Source organism: Periplaneta americana, chromosome 16 (genome assembly GCF_040183065.1).
Source record: "Periplaneta americana isolate PAMFEO1 chromosome 16, P.americana_PAMFEO1_priV1, whole genome shotgun sequence".
Taxonomy (NCBI): Eukaryota; Metazoa; Arthropoda; class Insecta; order Blattodea; family Blattidae; genus Periplaneta; species Periplaneta americana.
The window spans coordinates 180,014,455-180,040,298 of NC_091132.1; the positions used below are offsets into that span (position 1 = coordinate 180,014,455).

General features: G+C 35.8%; 2 protein-coding genes across 2 annotated transcripts in view; both read right to left on the minus strand.

Moving 5' to 3' along the window:
• The window catches only part of LOC138691449 (zinc finger protein 721-like), a 75,021-nt gene that overhangs the window by 22,141 nt on the left and 27,036 nt on the right, over positions 1-25,844 (minus strand). The window contains exon 7 of the mRNA XM_069813377.1: positions 24,836-24,973. Coding sequence (XP_069669478.1) covers positions 24,836-24,973 — 138 coding nt within the window. The remainder of the gene's footprint in view (positions 1-24,835; positions 24,974-25,844) is intronic.
• On the minus strand, positions 1,143-21,964 carry LOC138692121 (zinc finger protein 235-like). The gene is made up of 4 exons (XM_069815090.1): positions 21,831-21,964; positions 19,397-19,528; positions 14,745-14,827; positions 1,143-7,355 (listed from the first exon to the last, which is right to left on the minus strand). Exons 1-4 carry the CDS (start codon positions 21,933-21,935, stop codon positions 6,137-6,139), a joined length of 1,539 nt encoding a protein of 512 aa, XP_069671191.1. The 5' UTR covers positions 21,936-21,964; the 3' UTR covers positions 1,143-6,136.

Genomic DNA, 25,844 nt, shown 5'->3' on the forward strand with positions numbered 1-25,844 from the left:
ATCATCTTCATCGTCTGAACTGACCAAAGTGTAACAGAGAACTGCTCAGATGATTTCACACACATATTCTGTATTCTCTTCTTATCATTTGGTAAGGCAGTGTCAAGTAGCCATCTTTGATGGATGGAAGCAAGCTGCCAAAATAGCTCAATTAGCTTCTGGGATCAGATCAAACATCGCTTTAAATATTGATGAAAGTGAACTTATTAGGATTGGAGTTACTTGGAATAGATAGCGTACATTACTAGACAAAAGAATATGTAACCTGTTTTTGAAAGAAATTAATGTGGACAAAAGTTGGGCATAATAGCACATTTTGCATTAAATCAAGGGCTACGGCAATGGGTTTCAAAATTGCACAATATTCTTCAAGGCACTGAAACTCAACACCCTTGAACGTTAGCAATCCCAGTTTTTCACTTATACTGTTTATATCATGTTGAATTGCAGTTTTGAGATGCTGAGTCATAAAGAGAATTCCATCGAGTTGGGCAAGGAAACTTTAATGTACATTTCAAGACATCTGATATAATTTCTGACGATTTGAGTCTCCTAGACGCATTCCATAATGCTGAACATTTAGCAAGTGTTGGGTGATGGATCCTTGATGCTGCTGGAGATTTCTTCATGGCATTAAGGTAATCAGTTGTGGCAAGAAAACTAAGTGTATGGCTAGCACATCTGAAATGGATAAGCAAATAAGATAAAAGTTCATTCTTCAAATCGAAATCCAAAACTTGAAGGACAAGAAGAAGAAGAAGAAGAAACTATTGTGAGTATTTGAAATACAAAATACATCAATTTTATACATTTAAATACATAATATTTTCGAAAATTCTTACAAATTACAAAATATAAATGTATTTCAAATACTGCCCAGCCCTGCTGGGGATCATCATCAAAATCTTCTCATATAATTAAACTACAAAAAGGAATAATTAAAATTATGAAGCAAGTATCCAATTTTACAGAAAGTCAAGGAAGTTTCAATGAACTTAAGGTTTTACCAGTACACTGTTTTTATTCTAGAAACAGTATGCTTTATTCAAAAAATTTTTAATTCCTTTAAAACAAACTCAGAATATCACGAGCACAACACTATGACATCCGATAATAAACATTTGAATTAACACAGACTTGCTAAAACTCTCAGTACCCCTACACATACTGGCAGTAAATTATATAATAAACTTCCCCCATATGTCAAGACACATAACACTACAATATTTAAGAAATCTCTTAAAAATATGTTACTGACACATGCCAATGTGCACAAAGGAATATTTAAATATAACGTTTTAAAATTTAATCATTTATTGTGTGTGCTGCCCTTCTGTTGTCCGGTTTCATGTACCTGGAGACCCTACTGGAAGAGACGCAGCATCAAGACTCAGAAGAAAGAAAATCAATTGCCTGCTAGTGTGTGATTACAAAATAATCAGTGAATCTCTTAAAATAAACTCAGCATCTTATTTACAAGTAACTATTCTAGTGTGTTATGCATTACTGACTGAATTAGTAGTACGTTATTTGCTAAGTGATTAACTACATCAGGGATGTCGAACAGCGCTCTCAAACTGTGAAACTATTAATACTGTTTCCTACCGTAGCTGAGCTGAACCGACAGTCAGTCAGCTCGCTGTAGTAGTGTTCTGTATGCAGTGTGTTTATCAACTCTGGCGGCTGGTATGGATATGGAACGACGATTCAATAGTGAGTGGATAGATAAATATTCCTTTATCTTAAAGGACAGAAAGGCACATTGCTTAATATGTAGAAAAGAACTTGGACACATTATCCATCATAATATTAAAAGGCATTTTAATTCTACACGTCATGCTGAAGCTTATGCACCAGAAACGTTATCCGGTTTCACTCGTGAAAAGGCTGTAGAAGAATTAAAATCAAGATTGAATTCAGAAAATCCTCCATCATTATCGGGTGTTAGTAGAATAAGCTTGGTTCGTGCTAGCTACAAAATTTGTGAAATTATTGCAATGGCTTCAAAGCTATTTACTAACGGAGAATTTGTGAAAGGCTGTCTCATAGCTGTTGCAAAAGGGATATGTCCGGAATACGTTAATGATTTTAATTCTATATGTTTGTCTCGTAATATTTTTGCAGAGCGCGTGTCATAAATGGGAGATAACTTGGAGGAACAACTGATAGCAAGAATGAAAACTTTCACTTATTACTCACTATAGCTCTTGATGAAAGTACCGACCGGAAAGATACGGCGCAGCTAGCTACAGTGTATTCATGAGTGTCGATTCAGATTTCAATGTTCATGGGGATCTTGTAGATGTCATTTCACTAAAGGATCGAACTCGAGGAGATATTTTTGAATCTGTAACAAAAACTATGAACAAATTTCAAGTCACGCTAAAAGTAATTAATTTTATACACATCAAAACAGTTTACGTTTCTGAATTTGAAGTTGCACTGCTACAACATATACACACAAAGTTGATATTTTAAACATATTAACAACATTATTATTATTATGATTTATTTCCGTCATTAACGAACAACATTCATGGAATGACTTAGTAGATAAAACATTACTATTATCATTATTATTATTATTATTATTATTATTATTATTATTATTATTATTATTGTCCATGCCCCCCAAGTGCCTTCATGGCATGTTACGGGGATATGTTTACCTTACCTTTATCATCAACATAATTCATCATCGTGTAGGCTACATTCTTTGTTTACCAGAGTTCATCAAATGCAAACTAAACTGAGTTCCTAACCAATTGGTAAGATGTATAAAAGTTATGAAAGTACCAGCCGCCGCAGTTTCGCTTTTGTTTACTATCATTCGGCCGGACTGCCTGCTGCCTATGTTCAACCTCTGCACGGTAAGGGCAGAGTGAAGGCTCTGAAGTTCACAGCTCGAGAGCGCTGTTCGACATCCCTGAACTAAATCATATTCTAAGTAACTGGTATTTTATTTAATAGACAAGTGACATGTTACCACAGATTAAAGTAATTGTAAAATCTTTGTTACATTAATATATATTGACAATGCCATGAATAACTGTATTCCAGTGGCTGTCCATACATCCATTCATCCATCCATCATACAGGTCTATTATGTCATCGAACTTATTGATCAGGAAAACAGCGACTCTTCCTTCGATTCTACCAACTAATAATGTACATCAATGTCAAAGGCAGCTAGACTAGCATTAGCTTCTTTTTCTGGCCAGCAGGAACTCGTAAGAAGATGTTGGGCAGACATTGTGTTTTTCAGGTTAACAATGGGGAAAATGGCTTCAGACGAGTGATAACTCTACTGCCGAATTTAGGTTATGTACCGACACATGGGATTAATGTAACATATGAAGGAAAACGCGCAGTGCAAGCTGTCAAGAAAGAATAGTACAGCTGGTTTGACATATGTTAGGCAGTCTCACATGATGTCCAAATATTGTAAAAAGAAAGAATCGAAAGAAAAAAAATTGTGTAGCATAAGTTTTATCGGCTTACCATGGTGTTGTTCACAAAGGAAGTTACAATACTCTAGACTGTGCAAATAAACTGATTAAAAAACTTACACCAAAAACCGAAATTGCTTGCAAAAAAAAAAAAAAAAAGTGGACGCAGAAAAGATGCAAGTGTTGTTGAGAGTGATTTGGGACCACATACTCAGGAATGATTGATTAAAGATATAAAAAACAGTTATTTTTTTTAGTAGTTTATTAGTTTTTGAAATGCATATAGAGTGTTAGTTGGGAGGCCGGAGGGAAAAAGACCTTTGGGGAGGCCGAGACGTAGGTGGGTAGATAATATTAAAATGGATTTGAGGGAGGTGGGATATGATGGTAGAGACTGGATTAATCTTGCTAAGGATAGGGACCATTGGCGTTCTTATGTGAGGGCGGCAATGAACCTCCGGGTTCCTTAAAAGCCAGTAAGTAAATAAGTAAGATTATTAGTTTAGATGATTCAAATTTAGGAAATAAAAGTATTTTCCCTGCATCTCTTCCATATTTTAACTCCAAAACTGCGGTTAGTCATGGTGTTTTAGTCTTCCATGAAGACACAAATGAGTCTAGTGAAATAATCGTGAAATGCAACCCAACGATTTTAAATGGTAAAGGATTGCAATTATCTCAAGTCGCAGCATATGCAGCTGATAATATTGTGTATCAGAAAAGTTGTAGGCAGAAAACCACAACATACTAATAGAAAATTGCAAGTACCGTACACTGTTTTAAATAACCATTTCAAATCTGCTGTAGGACTAACAATTTTCACATTTCTTTATGTTGAGATATTAGTGATAGGCCTAAAGGTACGTAATAAATATTCCTCTTTGTTGACATGAAGCATGAAATACTTTTGAGGCATGTACCAACGCGATGTCTTTCAATGTACCCTATGGTTGATGAACGCTTCTTCTAAGTTAGATACGATCAATGAAGAAGATATGTTACGGCCCCCTGCTACATAAATACAAGGAAATAGCTTTACGAAGACAACAGAGTGAATTAACTTTCGCGTTCCTGGCAACATTCTCGTTAATTGTGAATGCTTAATTTTTAAGGTACGGATTGTTTACGGCGATCAACGTCGGACGCACATAGCCGGCGATTATAAACGCTGGCGATGATCGCCGAGAAGTGATTTCTTTATTGACACACATCGTTGTAGATTTTCATTTGTTTATTCCTTCATCTATTACATATGGTCAAGTAAAGTAATGTAGGCCACGGACATAACCTAAAAATTATATGAATAAATCCAAGATAATGAAGTTGCTATTTATTATAGAAGAGGGAGATGACGATATCACTATCGAACATGCGTATTATAAAAGGAACAAGCTACAGACTAATGAAATATTCAGGAATGGGTTTACAGAAGGTTGTTTCAACACATTGATAATGAGACATCTTTGTAAAAACGCTACAAAATTTAAGGAATATTTCAGTCTCTCGCCTGACCAGTTTGATTATGTTTTGAGTTTAATTGAAAATGACAATGTTAAATTACCTACAAATTTTGTCAAGACCCCGTAACTCCAGCTGAAAGATTGGCAGTAACTCAGGTTATGAACTAATTATTATGATTATTATTATGATACTGTATTACATTACATGGTATATTCCAAACAATAAGGGTTAAGATCTTTTACCTAAACACCATCGATTACTTCTGTAAAATTTGAGGTTATGGCAGCCGAAATCTAGTGCAAGGGAGCTGGTGGAAAACTTACAGAAGAGAGAATTTCCCCTTACCCAACACTGAACGAAATTCTCTGGGGCTCGGGCGTGATAAAAATGTAATCTGTAATGTAAGGGTTTATTGTTTAATTTGTTTATTAATTCACATGCTCGTATTAAAAAGAGTATTATGGTGTGTAACATATTCAATAATAATTTCGTTTTCAGACCACGAAAAATTACAAAACGTCTTGATTTGTTTTGCAGGCAAAACGTACAGACGTGGTTAACGCGTACAGATTAGATATTCGATATTACAACATGATCTTGTCTAAATATCGATTATTGAACACGATTGCGGAGATGTGCGCCCTGAATTTGCTTCAGGAGCAACCACCAGCGATCTGCGTCGCGTCCAACGAACAGCGTTGGCGATCTTCGCTGTAAAGAAACCGTGCGAATTCATTTCAAATGCTAGCAACTCCGGCGACAATCGCCGTAAACAAACCGTAGCTCTAATGAATGTATATTAACAGTATTTCTCTTCTCGTTCCTGCTTTGTTGTGGACCAAGCCTAAAAGTTTTCAGCCTGTGTTCCTATGAAGTTTCAGCTTACAGTACTGAGACACACATTCCAATACAAAATATTTTCGTCTGTATGTTTGAAAATATATTTAAATTAGTCTTGCAAGAGAAAACTGTTTCACAGATATCCGACTTGAAAGGCTCCTCGCCTATGGCGTTCATGTCTTTATAGGTTACTCGACAGAGAGAAAAATTACAAAAATCGCATTAGGCAATTTGTTGCAGCAGTGGTAAAGTACTTCAATAATAAGCGAAAGTCATTTCTGAGCTATCATATATAGAAGGTTTCTCCCATGTGTGGTAGAGTCAATTGCTTTTTAATTAAGACTATAAGACTCGGAGAATGACCTGGAATTTTAAAGTTTCTCGCTTCAGTGCCGGAGTTTATGGTTTTTTAGGTAACCAGATTGTGAGTAACACTTACCACAAACATCGCACTTATAAACTTTCTTGCCAATGTGACAGCGTCGATGGCATTTTAAGGTACTCCTGTACGTGAAATTCTCACCGCAAACGTCACATTTGAAAGGTTTCTCAGCTGTGTGCAGGTGTACATGGCATCTCAGGCTACTTTCATACAAGAAACACTTACCACAAACGTCACACTTGAATGGTTTCTCCCCTGTGTGCAAGTATAGATGACATATCAGTTCATCCCTATTCGAAAAACACTTACAACAAACTTCACATCTGAAAGGTTTCTCGCCTGCGTGTGAAAGTGCATGGCTTTTCACGCCACCCCAATGAGAGAAACGCTTACCACAAACATCACATTTGAAAGGTTTCTCGCTCATGTGCAGATATAGATGGTATTTCAGGCAAAACTTAGTCGTGAAACATTTGCTACAAATGTCACACTTGAAAGGTTTCTGTCCGGTGTGCTGCAGTTCATGCCTTTTCAGGCAACTCGCTCGGAAGAAATATTTATCACAAACATCACACTTGAAAGGTTTCTGTCCGGTGTGCTGCAGTTCATGCCTTTTCAAGCAACTAGCTCGAAAGAAATATTTATCACAAACATCACACTTGAAAGGTTTCTGTCCGGTGTGCTGCAGTTCATGCCTTTTCAGGCAACTCGCTCGGAAGAAATATTTATCACAAACATCACACTTGAAAGGTTTGTCACCTCTGTGAATGAGTTGATGATTTTTCAAATTTCCCAACAACGAAAAGCACTTACCACAAACATCGCATTTAAAAGGTTTCTCCCCTGTGTGCACGCGTTCATGGGTTCTAAGTGTCCCTGCCTGCGAAAAACACTTATCACAAACATCGCATTTAAAGGGTTTCTCACCTGTGTGAACACGTTCATGCCTTCTCAGGGAACTCGAATCTGAGTAACACCTAGCACAAACTTTGCATTTGAAAAGTTTCTTGCCTGGATGCTTAAGTAAATTCCCGTTGACTTTTGCCGAATTCGAGGAACATATTTTAGACGACTCAAATTGCAATTTCTTCTCATCTTGGCGAGTTCCCACACGTTTTGTCGAGGAACCTGAATTCTTCGGAAACTCACAGACAATCTCAATTTCTTCAAGTGCAGAACTATCGATTTCTGATGACACAGCCCTTTCATTGGTAGCTGCAATGCTAAAGGAAATGAAATCAGGCTATGAAACAGTCATAACAAATATACATTCAATTAATGAATACTCAAATCAAAACAACTCATTTCACCAGGCTGTATATAACCATTAGAGACGCATTCTTATAAATAAATAACTTATGAGTGAAGTTGCAAGTATTAAAATTGTCTCAACAATTTGGTCTTCACCTGTAAAACAAATATCATGAGATATTTTCTATTTTGAAAAGGTATACACCGATAAGCAATTAAATTAGATGAATATAGGTTAAATAGGGTTCGTCTTCTTCCTTATGAAGTAATGTGTAGTTTTAATTATTAACTATGTGACATTTATTGATTGGATTAACGTTTTCGGCAATTATTTGCCATCATCAGATCAACATAAGTGTCTTATTATACATAGTGAATACTGGTTACGAAACTTGAGTAGAATAAAGTGATATTCTGACAAGCAAACTAGACTAAATAAATGTTACATTATAATTAGCCGTGCACTGACTCAACTGTTTACATAATGTTCATATTAGACACAGATAAAATTATAACTTGGAATAATTATATATATTATTAAATTTTCACGTAGGAGTATTGTGTGTAGTACGTAAAATAAACTAGCAGGTTATGAATATGCTTAATGCTTTATAATTACTATGTTTGGAAATTCTGCTTTTGAAGGGTACATCAAGATATCACCCTATCGTATTCCTTATTTTCGTAAATTTTGAATTTTTTATTTTATTTTATTGGGTTATTTTACGACGCTGTATCACATCTAGGCTATTTAGCGTCTGAATGAAGGTGATAATGCCGGTGAAATGAGTCCGGGGTCCAGCACCGAAAGTTACCCAGCATTTGCTCGTATTGGGTTGAGGGAAAACCCCGGAAAAATCCTCAACCAGGTAACTTGCCCGGACCGGAATTCGAACCCGGGCCACCTGGTTTCGCGGCCAGTCGCGCTGACCGTTGCTCCACAGGTGTGGACTAAATGTTGAAATTTGAGCACAGAATGAAATATTGATACTTCATGTGGACAATATTATGTTCCATGTGACATGAGTTGAAAACAAGTAAATTCAGAGCATGTTTCATATAAATAATTACGGTGTTTTAAAAGTCATGTTGTTATAATTACAATTACATATTCTAGTAATTACCCATGGTAGCTTGACGTGAAAGTTAAAATAGTGATAAATATTAAAATGTTAAATATTTAAAATACAGCTGAAGTAGGTACAAATTTGGCTGTCACGTCTCGAAGATCAGTCAGCTGGTTTCAGTGCCGTGTTGGTTGTTAACATGATATGATCGGGTCGGTTGTTCAGCTGAGGTAATAATTAAGAGTATACATTACTTGATAAGCAAGAAGACGGACCCTATTTAACCTATATTCATTTAAATAGCATAAGGATTACACCATGTCAGTCAACTCTTGGATTATTGTTTAATAAACTCTCTGTCCAAAGTCACCTGCCTTTTCTTTACATTTTTTTTTTTGACAAAAGCGATTTCTGCGATTGTTTCGAAATGCGGAATTGAAAATATCCTGTAACTTTATCTATTCCTATACTTGTCAGATATAAAATGTTTGCTGTTGTATAGCCAACTGTCCAAAGACAGGTCTCAAGCTCACAAGTGGTAAAACAAGGCACCACTTTTCTTTCCACCTCCATTGCATACTAGAGATGGGATAAACTGTTCTTTTTAAGAATCAGTTTCGACTGTAATTGTTTCATGAACGAAACTGTTCCAAAATAACAGTTTCAAAGAAGCAGTTTCATAAGAATATGTTTACAACATCAGTGCCAACTGTTTCAACCTCTCATCTGCTTCGGGAACATGTTTCAAGGCCCTTGAATCGTCTTTAAATCAGCTGTTCAGTGTATTATGACAACGAAAGATAGTTTTTGTAGCTTACTATTAAGGGTAACTTACAGTAAATAACTACAATTCAAAATAAATCGATTTTAGTAAAAATAACGGATATAACCTTTGGAGAACTTAATAACGAAGACATTAGCCGATGATATTTTTCGCGGTATATTAATAATTAACACTATGTCAGGGCACTATGAACATATCAATGGACAGCTAATAATTAATATCACATTTATTAGGGAATTTGATTCGTACAATTAAATTGCGCGATCCTACATACCCTACTGTTGCACGAAGGCGGTGTGAACATGGATAATATTATATACACTTTCGATTGGAGGTCAATGATAGAGCTACACATGGCCTTTTTAGAAAGCAAAGAAAGGGAAAACTGTTTAGAAATTGAACTGTTTATCTCTTGGTACCATTTGGAACGTTGAAGTGATAACTGGAGCAGTGTAACACTCTTTGGAACAGTTGGAACAGGTTATATCAAATTTCAGTCAAGTGAGATGTAAGGCCTGATAATAGAAGTACATATCCGCCAGAACCTCAGTCAGAGGTGATATAATGTTTATAACTTGTTAATTTTGTCACTTTAAAATTAGGAAAATTTGGCAGTGGATCATTACTGATTCCATTTCATAGCAAGCATTATCAAGAGAAAATTTGTATTCGTATTATCTCTTACCTGGTATTTATTTCACGAATCTTAAACTAGTAAAAATGCTTCCAAAGCTCTGAAACAAGCTGAAGCTCTGAAGCTTCTCTACTAGTCGGTATATCGTTGCTTTATTCGGCACAGGAGAATCGCGAAGTTGACGACGGAACTTACAGCGACACCTTTTCCACGAAGACTATCTTGCGAAAGTATTACAAATAAAAGTGCGTTGTTCTATATTGTATCTCATGACACAACTTACACATTCGGGACTCAGCACAAAACTGAAAACTGCTTTCTGCAATATTTTGTTGGGCGGGATCTGGATGTCCGAGAATATTGTCTCGATTCTTGCACACGTCTAAGTAAATTGGTAGACTCATTATTACTACGTACAAGATTGTTAAAAAAATTATGAATTATAGGTACAGTTCTGTTAATCATTCAATTAGACCTTGCGAACTAATTCATATGCTGAAAGGTGAAAGAGTAATGGAACGGAGAAAAATTCTCTCCAGTGCCGGGATTTGAACCCGGGTTTTCAGCTCTACGTGCTGATGCTTTATCCACTAAGCCACACCGGATACCATCCCGGCGTCGGACAGAATTGTCTCTGATTAAGTTCCAACTCTTGGGTTCCCTGTAGTTGCCGCCCTCTGCACTACGTCATAGATGTCTATGAACGTAGGAACGAAGTCCACACATGTGCTGAGGTGCAAAAAAAAAATATATATATATATATATATATATATATATATATATTGTAGACAGCTGCAATGGGGTTTGAACACGCGTCCGACGAAACGCTGGTACGGGGAGCATCTGCATGCTGAAGGGCAGAGGGGGTGTATTACGTCAACGCGACGAGGGGAGGGTGCGCGCGCAACTGCTGCGTGCGGAGTGAAGGGGGGACGGACCCTCCCGACTCTTCCAGAAGTCCGTCGAAGTGGAGATATCCAGATAATTCGAGAGAGCTATCTCTGCACATCCGTAGAAATTTCTCGCAACTATGATTTTGCTATAAAAGAAACGCGGGCGAACTCGAGCAGTTTCAGTTGATTAATCAGCCAGTCAGTGAGTAAGCCAGAGCAAGCAAGCCAGTCTTGTGTACCGGAGTTCGACTCGAGTGTGCGTCCGCAACTGTGTCAGCATCCGAAGGCCTGAGTTCGAGTGCAGTGGACCGCAGTTGGAGGGACCTGAGTTCGAGTACAGTGGACTGTCTCTGAAGGTCTGTGATTCGGGATACTGTGAACTCGAGTGACTGAGCCGGAAGAACTGAGAATTGACAGTTCTGTGTTGTAAATAGTGCTTTGTAAATATTAGTTAAGATTAACAGTTCATTGTTGTTCGTAATAATCCAAGTAAATTGTCATTGTCGTCAGTGGAGTGCACTAACGAACACTGGGTTGCTGTGCGGAGAGCAAATCCCATTGTTGCCGAGAGCGTTTAATGTGAATTGTAGAAAGGAATTATTATTGTTGATTTGAAATAAATTTACAATATATACATACTAGGTTCAAAAAGTTCCCGGAATTTGCTACCATCATAGAAACAACGTACCTTAAACACTATTCTACAGCATTCCCTTCAAAATAGTTGCCTTCCGCAACAACACACTTTTGCCAACGCGTGTAGAGTTCCTGGAAGCAGGCCTGGAAGCCATTTTGTGAAACCCGTCTTAGTGCTCTCGTCGCGTTTGCGATAACCTCTTCAGCATTGAATCTCCGTCCTTTCAGATGACTTTTCAGACGGGGAAACAGAAAGTAATCAGGTGGTGAGAGATCAGGAGAGTATGGTGGGTGATCCAAAGCAGTTATGTTGTGCCTGGCAAGAAAATTCTTTACAATAATTGCGCGATGAGCAGGTGCATTGTCATGCATAAGGAACCAGTTGTTTTCTACCCACTTTTCTGGAAGTTTCCTTCTCACTGCGTCCCAGAGGCGACGGAGGGTTTCTACGTACAATTCTTTCGTTACAGTACGACCTTCTGGAATGAACTCATGGTGCATGAGACCCTGAGAGTCGAAGAAAACTTCCAACATAACTTTGCTTTAAGTGTGCTTAAATGCGACAGGCTCATGTCAGTAGATTTACTGGCATGTGAAAGAACTCCTGCGGGACAAAATTCCGGCACATCCGGCGATGCTGATATAACCTCTGCAGTTGCGAGCGTCGTTAAATAAAACATAACATTTAAAATAACTTTGCCTTTGGAAGTGTCCCTAGGAAATTTTTGCTTCCGAGGAGATGTTTTCGATTTCCACTCAAATGACTGTCGTTTAGGGACTGGGTCGTACAAGTAGCACCAGTTTCATTTTGTTTAAGAAATCACCATCTTCATCAGCCATACTGATCATGTCCCCAACAAAACACAGAACTTGATGTTTGTACTTTGCTCTGTGGACATAATTACAAAATGCGACGAACAAACAAAACACTATGATAAACAATTGCCTACAACTCAAAACCAATAATTGCCATTATCAACAAACTTTAAGGAAATGACATCATGAATGTTACCAACAAAACAAATGTATAATATCCCTTGTTATATATTAATACGAAAAATGGTAGTAAAATTCCGGGAACTTTTTGAACCTAGTAGTATAATTCATATGTACATTGCGCTGGATTTAGTCTGACAATAATAGGGCCATAAACCTAGGAGCAGGTAGTGGCACTCCAGTGACTTGATATCTGCAGCTTTGCTGGCGTTTCATCTCATCTACCTGGTAGAAGAATATGCTGTATTATATAACGGTATATAACGCGACATAGTGTTAATTTATAAGGACAGTCATAAAATCTTAAATATATATCACAAGTATTCCAATTCTTAAATAATTTTTATGCCTTATTTCTTTGTCTTTTCTAGAAGTTGTTATATAAATTCATTACACTTTTTTTACTGCTGATTATTATTGTGCATGACGTATCTCAGGCACTAATGAATTGTCTCATTTATATGATTGTGATTTCCCCTACAACTACAATAAGTTACTTATAGTAACACTTTCTACATCCGTGCCTGAGGGCTATGTAGTCATAGAGTTATATGCAGTTATATATCTTTTTATTTTATTTTCTTTTTTATTATTATTTTATTACATTCCATTTTGATATATTCTTCCTTACGTTTTTCCATATTAACCATTTGTACTAAAGGAGTTGCTTTCACTATATTCCAATGTATTTTACTTTCTTTTTTTTTATTTTTTTCTATTATGGCCTTAACTCTGCCAGTATAAATAAATAATAATAATAATAATAATAATAATAATAATAATAATAATAATAATAATAATAATAATACGGTAATAATGATATTAATAATATAATAACAATAATAATTAATATCATAAACAAACATTTCCTATCGGAGGCACTTAAACTAGTTGCATCTGGCCTCACCGAGGATTTCAATCACTGGCCGCTACTGGCGTAGACCACCTGCTATGGCGCACCCTGGGCAACGACTCTGTCAGTAAATTGGTCTACATAACTGGCTTCATATGGGTGAATGACGAATAATCAAGAACTAGTACCCGCCATTATGAATAAAAAAGTTGTATAGTCGTTACGACAATAAATCCGTAACTTCTATAAGGACTTACTTGACTAAAATTGGTACATCACATTACTGTAAAGATGCATCTGTTTGGGAAACAGAAATCTCAAGTGTGATATCCCAGTATTCCAGTACAATTGTTTGCCTGTGTAGAATTGATTAATTCATAATATATAATATGTGTGAGAAATATTGGAAAGTAAGTAAGTAAGTAAAGTAAGTAAGAGTGTTAATGGCTTTAAAGCTGACAACTATGCATCAGTTAATAACAACACCAACATGTCTACCCACTAGAAGAGGAAACAGTGGCCAAACAGAAAGAAATCAGAAATTGGTGAAATAACATTGCTCAAGAACCATTGTATGTATTATTGTAGTAATATTGCTGGTGGTGTGAAAGTGAAAGACTGATGCCCTTAACTGCACCAGGATGCACGACCGAACGAACAGAAAGACAGACAGGATAGACGGACAGACAGACCGACGGACGGACGGACAGAAAGACTGAGAGATAGATAGACAGACACTGACAGAGAGATAGATAAATAAATAAAATAAAAAAACAAAAAAAATAAAAATGAATAAATAAAAAATAAATAAAATAGATAAAAAATAAATAAATAAAAATAAAAAGAATAATTAAATAAAAAAATAAAAATAAATAAACAAATAAATAAAAAATAAATAGATAAAACAAAAATAAATAAATAAAAAATAAAGTGAATAAATAAAACAAAAATAAATAAATAAATAAATGAAAGAACAGACGAATGAATGAATAAATAAATAAACAAATATATATAATATATATATATATATATATATATATATATATATATATATATATATATATGCAAATTAATATTACACAGTTACTTTGCAAACATGATGAACAGTTGGCAGAAAAAATTTTTGGAATGGACTCAAAATGATAGTACAAAATTTCTTAGGGAATTATACAAATTTAAGTTATAAAGAAACTGTAGAAATTAAGTTGGAGCATTTCGAGACCTTGGGCTGAACTATGAGAGTAAAGGTCAAATTTTTGCATGTCCATGTATATTATTTTCCTGAAAATCTACGCATTTTTAGTGAGGAACATGACGAAATGTTTCACCAGTACATTATGGCAACCAGATACCAAGGGAAGTGCAGTGTAACTGTGATGACTGATTATTGCTGGATGATTCAGACAGACAGTTCTTCTGAAACTGCTTCTGGATAGTCAAGAAAACAGAAACATCAAATACAATGAACTCTCTACATAAACTCGCACACCACACTCACCTTTCCGTGAAACCCTTGTTGTCCTCTGTCGTTACTTCCACTGTTGGGTCCTCATTCACTGTGTCCGAGTCAGTCTGCTCTTCCTAGAAATACAGAGCAAATAAAACAGAAAGATAGTACAATTTACATTAAGAAATGCACGTCGAATTTAGATTGCACACAATTACATTTAAATTGTATTGCATGTAGTAGAAGTTTAAATAACAGAAGATAATTCTTGGGGCAGATTTTTCATGGAGTATTTCTTTCCATTATAGAACAGCGCTTTTGAACCGTTTCCAATATGTGGCACATAGAGGTGGAATTTAATATCCTGCGGCATTTACTATAAAGCTGTTGTTCTCAAGCAGGAGGGGAATCTTGAGGGTTTTAGGAAGGAAAATACAAATAAATTATATGAATGTATATGCATTAATATACTGTATAAAATATTTTCAATTTTTTTATGAATTATTTTCGAATCAAGATATTGGGGAATGATAAATAGGATGAATGGGGAAGAGGCGCATATTGCAAAAACCATTGAGAAGAGAAACAAAATACAAATTATTCACATACTGAAGTAAAAAAATTTTTGTATTTTTATTTCATGTTTATGATAGAAATGCAAAATTTCTTCCAATGCGATATTAGTGTGATCATTATGAATGTTTTCTGAATTTATATACAATATCATTATATGTGTTGTTAAGGTATTTATTACGTTAACACAATTTATTTTCTTTCGTAAAATCAAGTAAGGCCCATAACACACTTGCAGAGTTTTCGCCAGCGAGACATGTGTTGCGAGAAAATTAAAAAATTGATAACATGGACTCAAATGGACGTCCACACACTGGAAGAGATTCTCGTTCGTGGCAAAAATCTCGCGCGAGTTTCTCGCTGAAATCGGTAGCTCAGCGAAATTTCTTGACACATTTATCAAAGATGTTTGACATTTATACTCTTTATGACGATTGAATGTAGAAAAAGATATCACAGGTGGCAATGAATTGTGTGCTTTTTATTTGAAAATGAGGAAAGATGGCTGATAACTGCAGTCAGAAACTTATCGAACTTGTACGATGTCACCCGTAGGCCTATTTATATGATACACGGGATGAAAACTATAAAAACATGAAACTTAAAGAAGAAGTCTGGAGACAAATAGCAGATTATCTGAAAATAAATAGGGCTATATTTTATTTTGATGAGATTTAACAGTATTAATTAAACATTTGAAATAATGTATCTTATGTCTTAACAGTTTACGTACGTTTAATTAGAATATAGCAAAGAATTCTCTATCATATCATGAATGGCAAAAAAAAAAAAAAAAAAAACTGTGGTCCATTGAACCTGAAATAACGCCTAAACGTATCATCATTCAAATCGAAACCAGTGTCCAAAACTCGCCCTTATTTTCGTAAGATACAATGTGATTTTCAGATATTTCTGGCTTTAATTTTATGGCTACTTTTTCTTTTCATTAACAAAATATGTTCATGTAACTACATTTCCTCATCATCTGAATATTCAGATTCAACAAAGCGTTCGTACGTAATTTATAAAGTACGACATTATACTTACACGTTATATATATATATATATATATATATATATATATATATATATATATAAGTACGACAATAAATGTAAATACATAACCTATAATATTTCCCCCAACGAGTGATTACTATAATCAGAAAAATGCTTTCTGCATGAAGGCAGTGCATAGATGATCATAGCGAGGTGTGATCTGTGATAGCGAGAACTCGCCAAGTGTGTGGAGGAAGGCTCTTCGCCTCTTTCTCGCAACACATTTCTCACTGGCAAGAACTCTTCAAGTGTGCTACGGGCCTAAAATGTGATATTATTTAGCGTTGGTACGATATTATAAATTTACTGATCTGGCTACCCTAGATGATCGTCATCATTCTCTTCTCTGCTGCTCGTACACCTACGTTGTGTTTACTGAAGACTGACTTGAACCACATTTGGTATTCTGCTGCAGACCAGTGGATCATTCGAGTGTGTGCCGAGGCAAACTGGTAGAAAGTGGCTGTTATAGAATAACTATTTAACTACTGTAAAAGTAAAAAATAAATCCGTGGCGCTACAGCCCATGAAGAGCCGAGGCCGACCTCCGGCTCCTGGCCTCACGGTCACATGCCGAAGCAGAGGTGGACGATCATCCAACCAGAATGGAAGTGTCGTGTGATTTAACTACTGTACAATAGCAGGAATTATCTATGAACGAATAATTCATTTACTAGTCACGAATTTGGTGGATTTTGTAAGTGGTTTATCTTACAACATTTTAACTGAAATACTTGTCTAGTGTCTGAGTGAAATAAAGGTGATAAGGCCAGCAAAATGAGTCCATGGTCCAGCAACGAAAGTTACCCTGCATTTGTCCTAAATTGGTTAAGAGATAAACTCAGAAAAAACTTTAACCACGTAACTTGTCCCAACCAATATTGGACACTGGTTCGCTAGTTCCATGGTCAGACATACTAACTGTTAACTGTACATCTTTGGACGAAATTGGTACAATCCCCCTCTTGTGACAATGTCTAATATTATATCATTGTATAGCCAAAAATTTTTACATAGAGTGTTAGTTGGGAGGCCGGAGGGGAAAAGACCTTCAGGGAGGCCGAGACGTAGATGGGAAGATAATATTAAAATGGATTTGAGGGAGGTGGGATATGATGATAGAGACTGGATTAATCTTGCACAGGATAGGGACCAATAGCGGGCTTATGTGAGGGCGGCAATGAATCTCCGGGTTCCTTAAAAGCCAGTAAGTATGTAAGTTATTTAACGACGCTGTATCAACTACGAGGTTATTTAGCGTCGATGAGATTGGTGATAGCGAGATGGTATTTGGCGAGATGAGGCCGAGGGTTACCTGGCATTCACCTTACGGTTGGGGAAAACCTCGGAAAAAACTCAACCAGGTAATCAGCCCAAGCGTGGATCGAACCCGCGCCCGAGTGAAACTTCAGACTGGCAGGCAAGCGCCTTAACCGACTGAGTCACTCCGGTGGCACGCATATGTGGATAACACTGTTAATACTAATTTATTCCAGTTTAGCTCCATAATTTCTGTCATGTAAAATCATAAAACTATACTAATATCACAGTCTAGTATATACAGTCACGAAGCTTGAGTAGTGAGGGTGCTAGGAACAATAGACTGTGTCGGTACTATTTCGCATTTTCTGTAATGAAGCGATATTAACGATCCTAGTGGTTGGCAACTATTTATGGATGCATATTTACTACGTATTGAGCTTCGCGACTGTATATACTAGACTGTGATTGCACCATGCTCAGGTAGTATTGTATTGCGAGTTTGTTGCTAACAGACGGAATTATACACTCCAGTGAAAATACTGAGTGTTAAAGAAAAAGTATCCAATATTTTATGAGGTGCTAGTATACATCAAAACATGAAAATAATATTAAGCTTCGTGACTGTATATACTAGGCTGTGCTAATATACTAAAGCTCCAGTACACAAAGATTCCTTTGCTATGACCACAATGATCTTTATATCATAGAGAAAAAAATAGCTTCGAAAATTCGTTCAATCATTTCATGAACTTGATAATTTCCCGAGAATTTTAATTAAGTTGAGTCTACTCACAAGAAGTACAAGAAAATTCAAATAAATTATGTATATTAGTAGTAAGTTTAAAATTGGTAAATTGAAGTTTATAATTTTACGTTTCTCTACCATTATTAAAATCAAATTTACTTCACTGAGAAATTAAGATTAAATAAAATAACCAACAATTTCCTGCATGTATGTATTAAAACATTTTACAGAATTTAGAATCTATTCTGGAAATCCCTCAAAATCAGCAAAAGTTAAGTCCACACCTGTGGAGTAACGGTCAGCACGTCTGGCCGCGAAACCAGGTGGCCCGGGTTCGAATCCCGGTCGGGACAAGTTACCTGGTTGAGGTTTTTTCCGGGGTTTTCCCTCAACCCAATAAGAGCAAATGGTGAGTAACTTTCGGTGCTGGACCCTGGACTCATTTCACCGGCATTATCACCTTCATTTCATTCAGACGCTAAATAACCTAGATGTTGATACAGCGTCGTAAAATAACCCAATGAAAAAAAAAAAAAAAAAAAAAAAAAAAAAAAAAAAAAAAAGCAAAAGTTAAAATACATATTTTCGCTATGGGTAACATGATTTTCTACAAAGGATATATTGCAAATACGTAAAAATTTACAAAGAGTGCATGAAAAACGAATGAAAACAGGTGATAATGATTTTACATATAGTACATCTGCAACAAAACCAATTATTTGAAAACGGTAAGAAGTATTGAGAATTTTAGACAAAGCTATAGAGAAAACACAAAAGAAGCTGTGTCCTCAAACGCATTGTGGGAATGTATAGCTTGGCAACAAATTAGAGTAAGCATAACAAGCAATTGGGTTTTCATATTTAAAACATAAACAGCGATAATATTGCAGCATTAGTTCTCTGCAACATAACACAACTTGTAGAAGTAAATAGTGATAAGTGTTTCTTGTCTCTATCATAGAGTAAAATGCACTGCAAACACTGTTGTAAAGAGTCAGTATACGTTACAATTAAAATACAAGGTAAACAATGGAAGAACACAGTGCATTCCTTGTGCTCCACTCACCTCTGGTTCACGTTTCATGTACGGAATTGGCTCCAGATCTTCCTCAAATTTTATCTCAGATATGAGATCAGAGCTCTGGTTCACGTATTCCTCTTTTATGCCAGTCACATGCTGATCCAACACATTCCACTCCTGCAGTATGAAGACAAGTGTTAAATGAGCAATTTATTATAGGGTGTTACAAGACGACTTCTAACGTTACGAGCTGCTCTCTATATGTCCCTGTAAACAGCTTGACATTATGATGAATAGGGCCAGTATTCATGAGCAAATGGTAATGTTCCGTAAGATTGTATGTATTTATTTACACTGCAAGTGGACAAGCACCCGGTGGCAATGGTATACACAATATAAACAATACACAATACAATAAAAATACACAATACAATTTAATACAATAATTACAATTAATAATAAAACATAAAATAACCTAATTTTACAATACAACCCACATATGTTTCAATAGTCTTTCACTTTGCTCTCATCTCACTCACTGTAGTGGCAATATGACGCATTTCACTGACACTTTAGTATACATTTCACTGACACTCTAAAACACATTTCAACTGACACTATAGAACACATTTCATTGACGCTATAAATTATCACTGATCGAAACTATTCACTGCACTGTAAAACCATAACTTCACTGACTCACTTCGCTTCACTGATACAACAGTTCAAATAAGACAGATAATTACACCCTTATGCATACTTATAAACAGAACTACATTTAAGTTAAACATTTCTAGTCTAAGGCCCTCTTACACGCTATTTTTTAAATAATTTACAATTCAAACCAAGGGAGTAACTCGTCAGGCTAGATAAATACATGTCACCTTAAAAAAAATTAAATGTTAAATGTCATCTTAATTTTAATTTGCACTTTATACACAACTTTTTAAGTTATTCTTGAATCTCCTTAAGGAAGGACAGCCCTCAAAGACCGCTGCAGGTAGGTCATACCAATCATTTATAGTTCTATTTAAAAATGGGAATTTACCTACATCCGTTTTCTGTTTCCTACATTTGATTTTAAAATCATGATCATTCCTACCATAGGACGTTGGCTTTTCTAACCGAGCCGTTATGTCTACCCATGCTTTCTGACCTAGATGCGCTGTATACAATGATGTTATTCTAGTTTTCCTACGTCTGTTTTCCAGAGTTTCCCATTTAAGTTCTTTTATCGTATCGTTTCCATCTTCTCTTTTGCCTTTAACAAATTTCGCTGCCCTATACTGGATTCTTTCTAATGAATTTACCTGATATATTCTACAGGGATCCCAACATGTAGTTCCGTATTCCATTAACGGTCGCTCTAACGTTACATATGCTATTTCCCTCGATTTGGGGCTAGCCTTTTTCAAGATTCTCATAATAAAGATGGAAAGATTCAATAGTGGTGCCAATTTATAAGTCAGGGTCTTACTCAGAAAAAATTACAGAAAGTTCAGCCTCACTTCTGTGGTTTGCAAACAGATGGAACACTTGATTTCAGCTTATCTAAGGCAGCATTGGAATGATTCAAATTGGTTACATAACTGTCAGCATGGATTTCGGGGGGCTTCTCATGTGAGAGTCAATTAGTAACTGTATGTCAGGATTTAGCAGACGAAATAGATTCAAATAGCTAAGTACATGCAGTGATTATTGACTTTACATCTTAAGACATCAAAACTGATTAGAAAAATTTTCTTCAACTATTTTGTCAATTTTCATGAGTTTTTTTAACTAAGTTGGAATCCACTCGCAATCAGTTCAAGAAAATTCAAAACTCTATTTCTATTTCTAATGATTTCAAGATTTGTCAACTTAACTTTTAAACTTTACGTCTCTACCTATATTAAAATTGAATGCACTTCATTGACAAAAAAAAGTAAGTAAAATAAACTATAGTTTGATGTATGATGTACCTGTCCGTATGAATCAAAACATTTTGCAAAATTTAAAGCATCTTTTGGAATTCACCCAAATAAGCCCCAAAATTTACTGTAAAGTTACAAAATATCTTTTCTACACTGACAGCATGATGGCCTACAAAAGATATATCCCAGACACGTAAATATTTAAACACAATAGGTGAAAAGACAAATGAAGAGAGGTAAAAATATTTCTGCATACATCTACAGCAAAATTAATAAATTTGAAAATCGTAAAACGTATCGAGAACTATAGGCAAACACATAAAGATAACAAAAAGAAATCAAGTCAAGTACAACACATTATCAAAAGAATACACTGTGCGAATGTGTAGCTATGACAACCTTTACGAGTGAGTATAATGAGCAATTTCGTTTTCAAAATTAAAACAAAAAACGAGATAAAAATGCAACAAGACATAAATAACAATAAAGCAGATGAGATATTTCTGCCACAGACAATCAAAACACTGGAAGAAGAACACACAGTGCATGCTTTGTGTTACACTCACCTCTGGTTCACGTTTCACATCAGGGAACGACAATGGCTCCGAATCTTCCTCAATTTTTATCTCAGATGTGAGATCTTGACTTTGGTCCTCATATTCCTCCTCCATATCAGTCACGTGCTGATCCAACAAATTCCGTTCCTGCAGTACAGAGAGACATCTTAAATGAGCAATTTATAACAGGGTGTTAGAAGCAACTTCTAACTTTACAAGTTGCTCTCTATATGTCCGTATGCCACAGTCTGATCACAACCAACAGCGTGGGCTTTACAGTATTATATGCAAATGTATATTTTCATGCAAAAACATGTTATACATGTTATTAACGTCTGTGATGATGAATACACAAAATTAACTGTGCATAAGTTTTTGAATATTTCGACCATTACTGCATATAATATAATTCTATGTATTATATTGTAGCATATTTTCAACATTGTGTTAGATGAGCAATATATTTGCGTAGTTTTGTATAAAAAACAAGACTCTGGATTCCTCTGATGTCAGAACATAATATTTTTTGGTTGACTGTATTCGATGGCTAGAAATTTCTTGCATACGAAGGGAAACCAGCGAATAAGGATTATAAAGAATGGACACAGCGAATTTTCCTGTGTTTTGTTTCTCTGTGCGCCAGCGTTATAGTTCCACTTTCAAGCGCTAGAGGATAGTGTAATCGAGCATACCGCTAAGATAATAATTGAGAATAGAGTTGAGACACGGGATCCAAACATCGCCTACCTTATTGCATAATCCAGTAACGCTTTGCTTCAAATAAATTCAAGTTAACTGCTTTTCCTTATTTCTCAGTGAAAAACTAGTTGTAATAATAATATTTTATATTTCAGATATCATAAATTATATTATAAAATAATATAATACATTATAAAATTAAGTATCGAATTCGTTTAATATTTATATACATGGTACAGTCATTAAGTTCTGACACTAACGCCTGAAGGGTAGGCACCCACAAGAATCTAGATGTCTCAGAAGATGCCGCGTGATACGGCGTACACTTAAACAGATCGACAACCTCCCTCAGTATAGTCGCCGTTGGCCGCTATGCACGTCTGCCAACGTTGGTGTAGCTGCTGGAAGCACCGCTGAAAGATGTTGGCAGGAAGATGCCGTACGGCTTCTCTTGTGCCAGTCATGACCTTTTCGGCCACATAAAAATTACGCCCACGTAGGATTGATTTCATGAGGGGAAAGAGAAAAAAAATCGCATGGTGCGAGATCAGGTGAGTGCGGAGGATGTGGCAAAACAGCGACCTGTTGCCTTGCAAGTTCCTTTTGGACAAGGATGGAGCGATGTGCAGGGGCATTGTCGTGTAGCAACAGCCAATTCTTCCTATGCCAAAGCTCAGGACGCTTACGACGAATTGAATTGCGTAAACGGCCAAGAGGATGTTGTCTACAGTTGCACCTTGTGGGATGAATTCTATGTGAACAATTCCATTTGAATAAAAAAAAAACTGTTAAAGGATCACCTAGCCTTTTGACCTGTCTTGTTGCGGATTTTTCTGTCGTGGAAATAATGGCGTTTTCCAGATGGCGGATTGTCGCTTCAGTTGCGGATCGTAAAGGAAACACCATGTTTCGTCTCCAGTTATGATCGGTTATAGCGGTTTCGCCTAATTTCTGACAGAACGTGACGTTTGCCCGTTGCTCAAACTGCAACATACAATGCGCTGTATACAATGATGTTATTCTAGTTTTCCTACGTCTGTTTTCCAGAGTTTCCCATTTAAGTTCTTTTATCGTATCGTTTCCATCTTCTCTTTTGCCTTTAACAAATTTCGCTGCCCTATACTGGATTCTTTCTAATGAATTTACCTGATATATTCTACAGGGATCCCAACATGTAGTTCCGTATTCCATTAACGGTCGCTCTAACGTTACCTATGCTATTTCCCTCGATTTGGGGCTAGCCTTTTTCAAGATTCTCATAATAAAGATGGAAAGATTCAATAGTGGTGCCAATTTATAAGTCAGGGTCTTACTCAGAAAAAATTACAGAAAGTTCAGCCTCACTTCTGTGGTTTGCAAACAGATGGAACACTTGATTTCAGCTTATCTAAGGCAGCATTGGAATGATTCAAATTGGTTACATAACTGTCAGCATGGATTTCGGGGGGCTTCTCATGTGAGAGTCAATTAGTAACTGTATGTCAGGATTTAGCAGACGAAATAGATTCAAATAGCTAAGTACATGCAGTGATTATTGACTTTACATCTTAAGACATCAAAACTGATTAGAAAAATTTTCTTCAACTATTTTGTCAATTTTCATGAGTTTTTTTAACTAAGTTGGAATCCACTCGCAATCAGTTCAAGAAAATTCAAAACTCTATTTCTATTTCTAATGATTTCAAGATTTGTCAACTTAACTTTTAAACTTTACGTCTCTACCTATATTAAAATTGAATGCACTTCATTGACAAAAAAAAGTAAGTAAAATAAACTATAGTTTGATGTATGATGTACCTGTCCGTATGAATCAAAACATTTTGCAAAATTTAAAGCATCTTTTGGAATTCACCCAAATAAGCCCCAAAATTTACTGTAAAGTTACAAAATATCTTTTCTACACTGACAGCATGATGGCCTACAAAAGATATATCCCAGACACGTAAATATTTAAACACAATAGGTGAAAAGACAAATGAAGAGAGGTAAAAATATTTCTGCATACATCTACAGCAAAATTAATAAATTTGAAAATCGTAAAACGTATCGAGAACTATAGGCAAACACATAAAGATAACAAAAAGAAATCAAGTCAAGTACAACACATTATCAAAAGAATACACTGTGCGAATGTGTAGCTATGACAACCTTTACGAGTGAGTATAATGAGCAATTTCGTTTTCAAAATTAAAACAAAAAACGAGATAAAAATGCAACAAGACATAAATAACAATAAAGCAGATGAGATATTTCTGCCACAGACAATCAAAACACTGGAAGAAGAACACACAGTGCATGCTTTGTGTTACACTCACCTCTGGTTCACGTTTCACATCAGGGAACGACAATGGCTCCGAATCTTCCTCAATTTTTATCTCAGATGTGAGATCTTGACTTTGGTCCTCATATTCCTCCTCCATATCAGTCACGTGCTGATCCAACAAATTCCGTTCCTGCAGTACAGAGAGACATCTTAAATGAGCAATTTATAACAGGGTGTTAGAAGCAACTTCTAACTTTACAAGTTGCTCTCTATATGTCCGTATGCCACAGTCTGATCACAACCAACAGCGTGGGCTTTACAGTATTATATGCAAATGTATATTTTCATGCAAAAACATGTTATACATGTTATTAACGTCTGTGATGATGAATACACAAAATTAACTGTGCATAAGTTTTTGAATATTTCGACCATTACTGCATATAATATAATTCTATGTATTATATTGTAGCATATTTTCAACATTGTGTTAGATGAGCAATATATTTGCGTAGTTTTGTATAAAAAACAAGACTCTGGATTCCTCTGATGTCAGAACATAATATTTTTTGGTTGACTGTATTCGATGGCTAGAAATTTCTTGCATACGAAGGGAAACCAGCGAATAAGGATTATAAAGAATGGACACAGCGAATTTTCCTGTGTTTTGTTTCTCTGTGCGCCAGCGTTATAGTTCCACTTTCAAGCGCTAGAGGATAGTGTAATCGAGCATACCGCTAAGATAATAATTGAGAATAGAGTTGAGACACGGGATCCAAACATCGCCTACCTTATTGCATAATCCAGTAACGCTTTGCTTCAAATAAATTCAAGTTAACTGCTTTTCCTTATTTCTCAGTGAAAAACTAGTTGTAATAATAATATTTTATATTTCAGATATCATAAATTATATTATAAAATAATATAATACATTATAAAATTAAGTATCGAATTCGTTTAATATTTATATACATGGTACAGTCATTAAGTTCTGACACTAACGCCTGAAGGGTAGGCACCCACAAGAATCTAGATGTCTCAGAAGATGCCGCGTGATACGG

Excerpts from the sequence above, each read along its gene's own strand:
- LOC138692121 (XM_069815090.1), bottom strand. The coding sequence starts at position 21,935 with ATGGAGGAGGAATATGAGGACCAAAGTCAAGATCTCACATCTGAGATA. Across the intron at positions 19,529-21,830 it reads ATGTGAAACGTGAACCAGAG|GAGTGGAATGTGTTGGATCA; the intron begins GTGAGTGTAACA and ends TTCATACTGCAG. Across the intron at positions 7,356-14,744 it reads AACAAGGGTTTCACGGAAAG|CATTGCAGCTACCAATGAAA; the intron begins GTGAGTGTGGTG and ends CATTTCCTTTAG.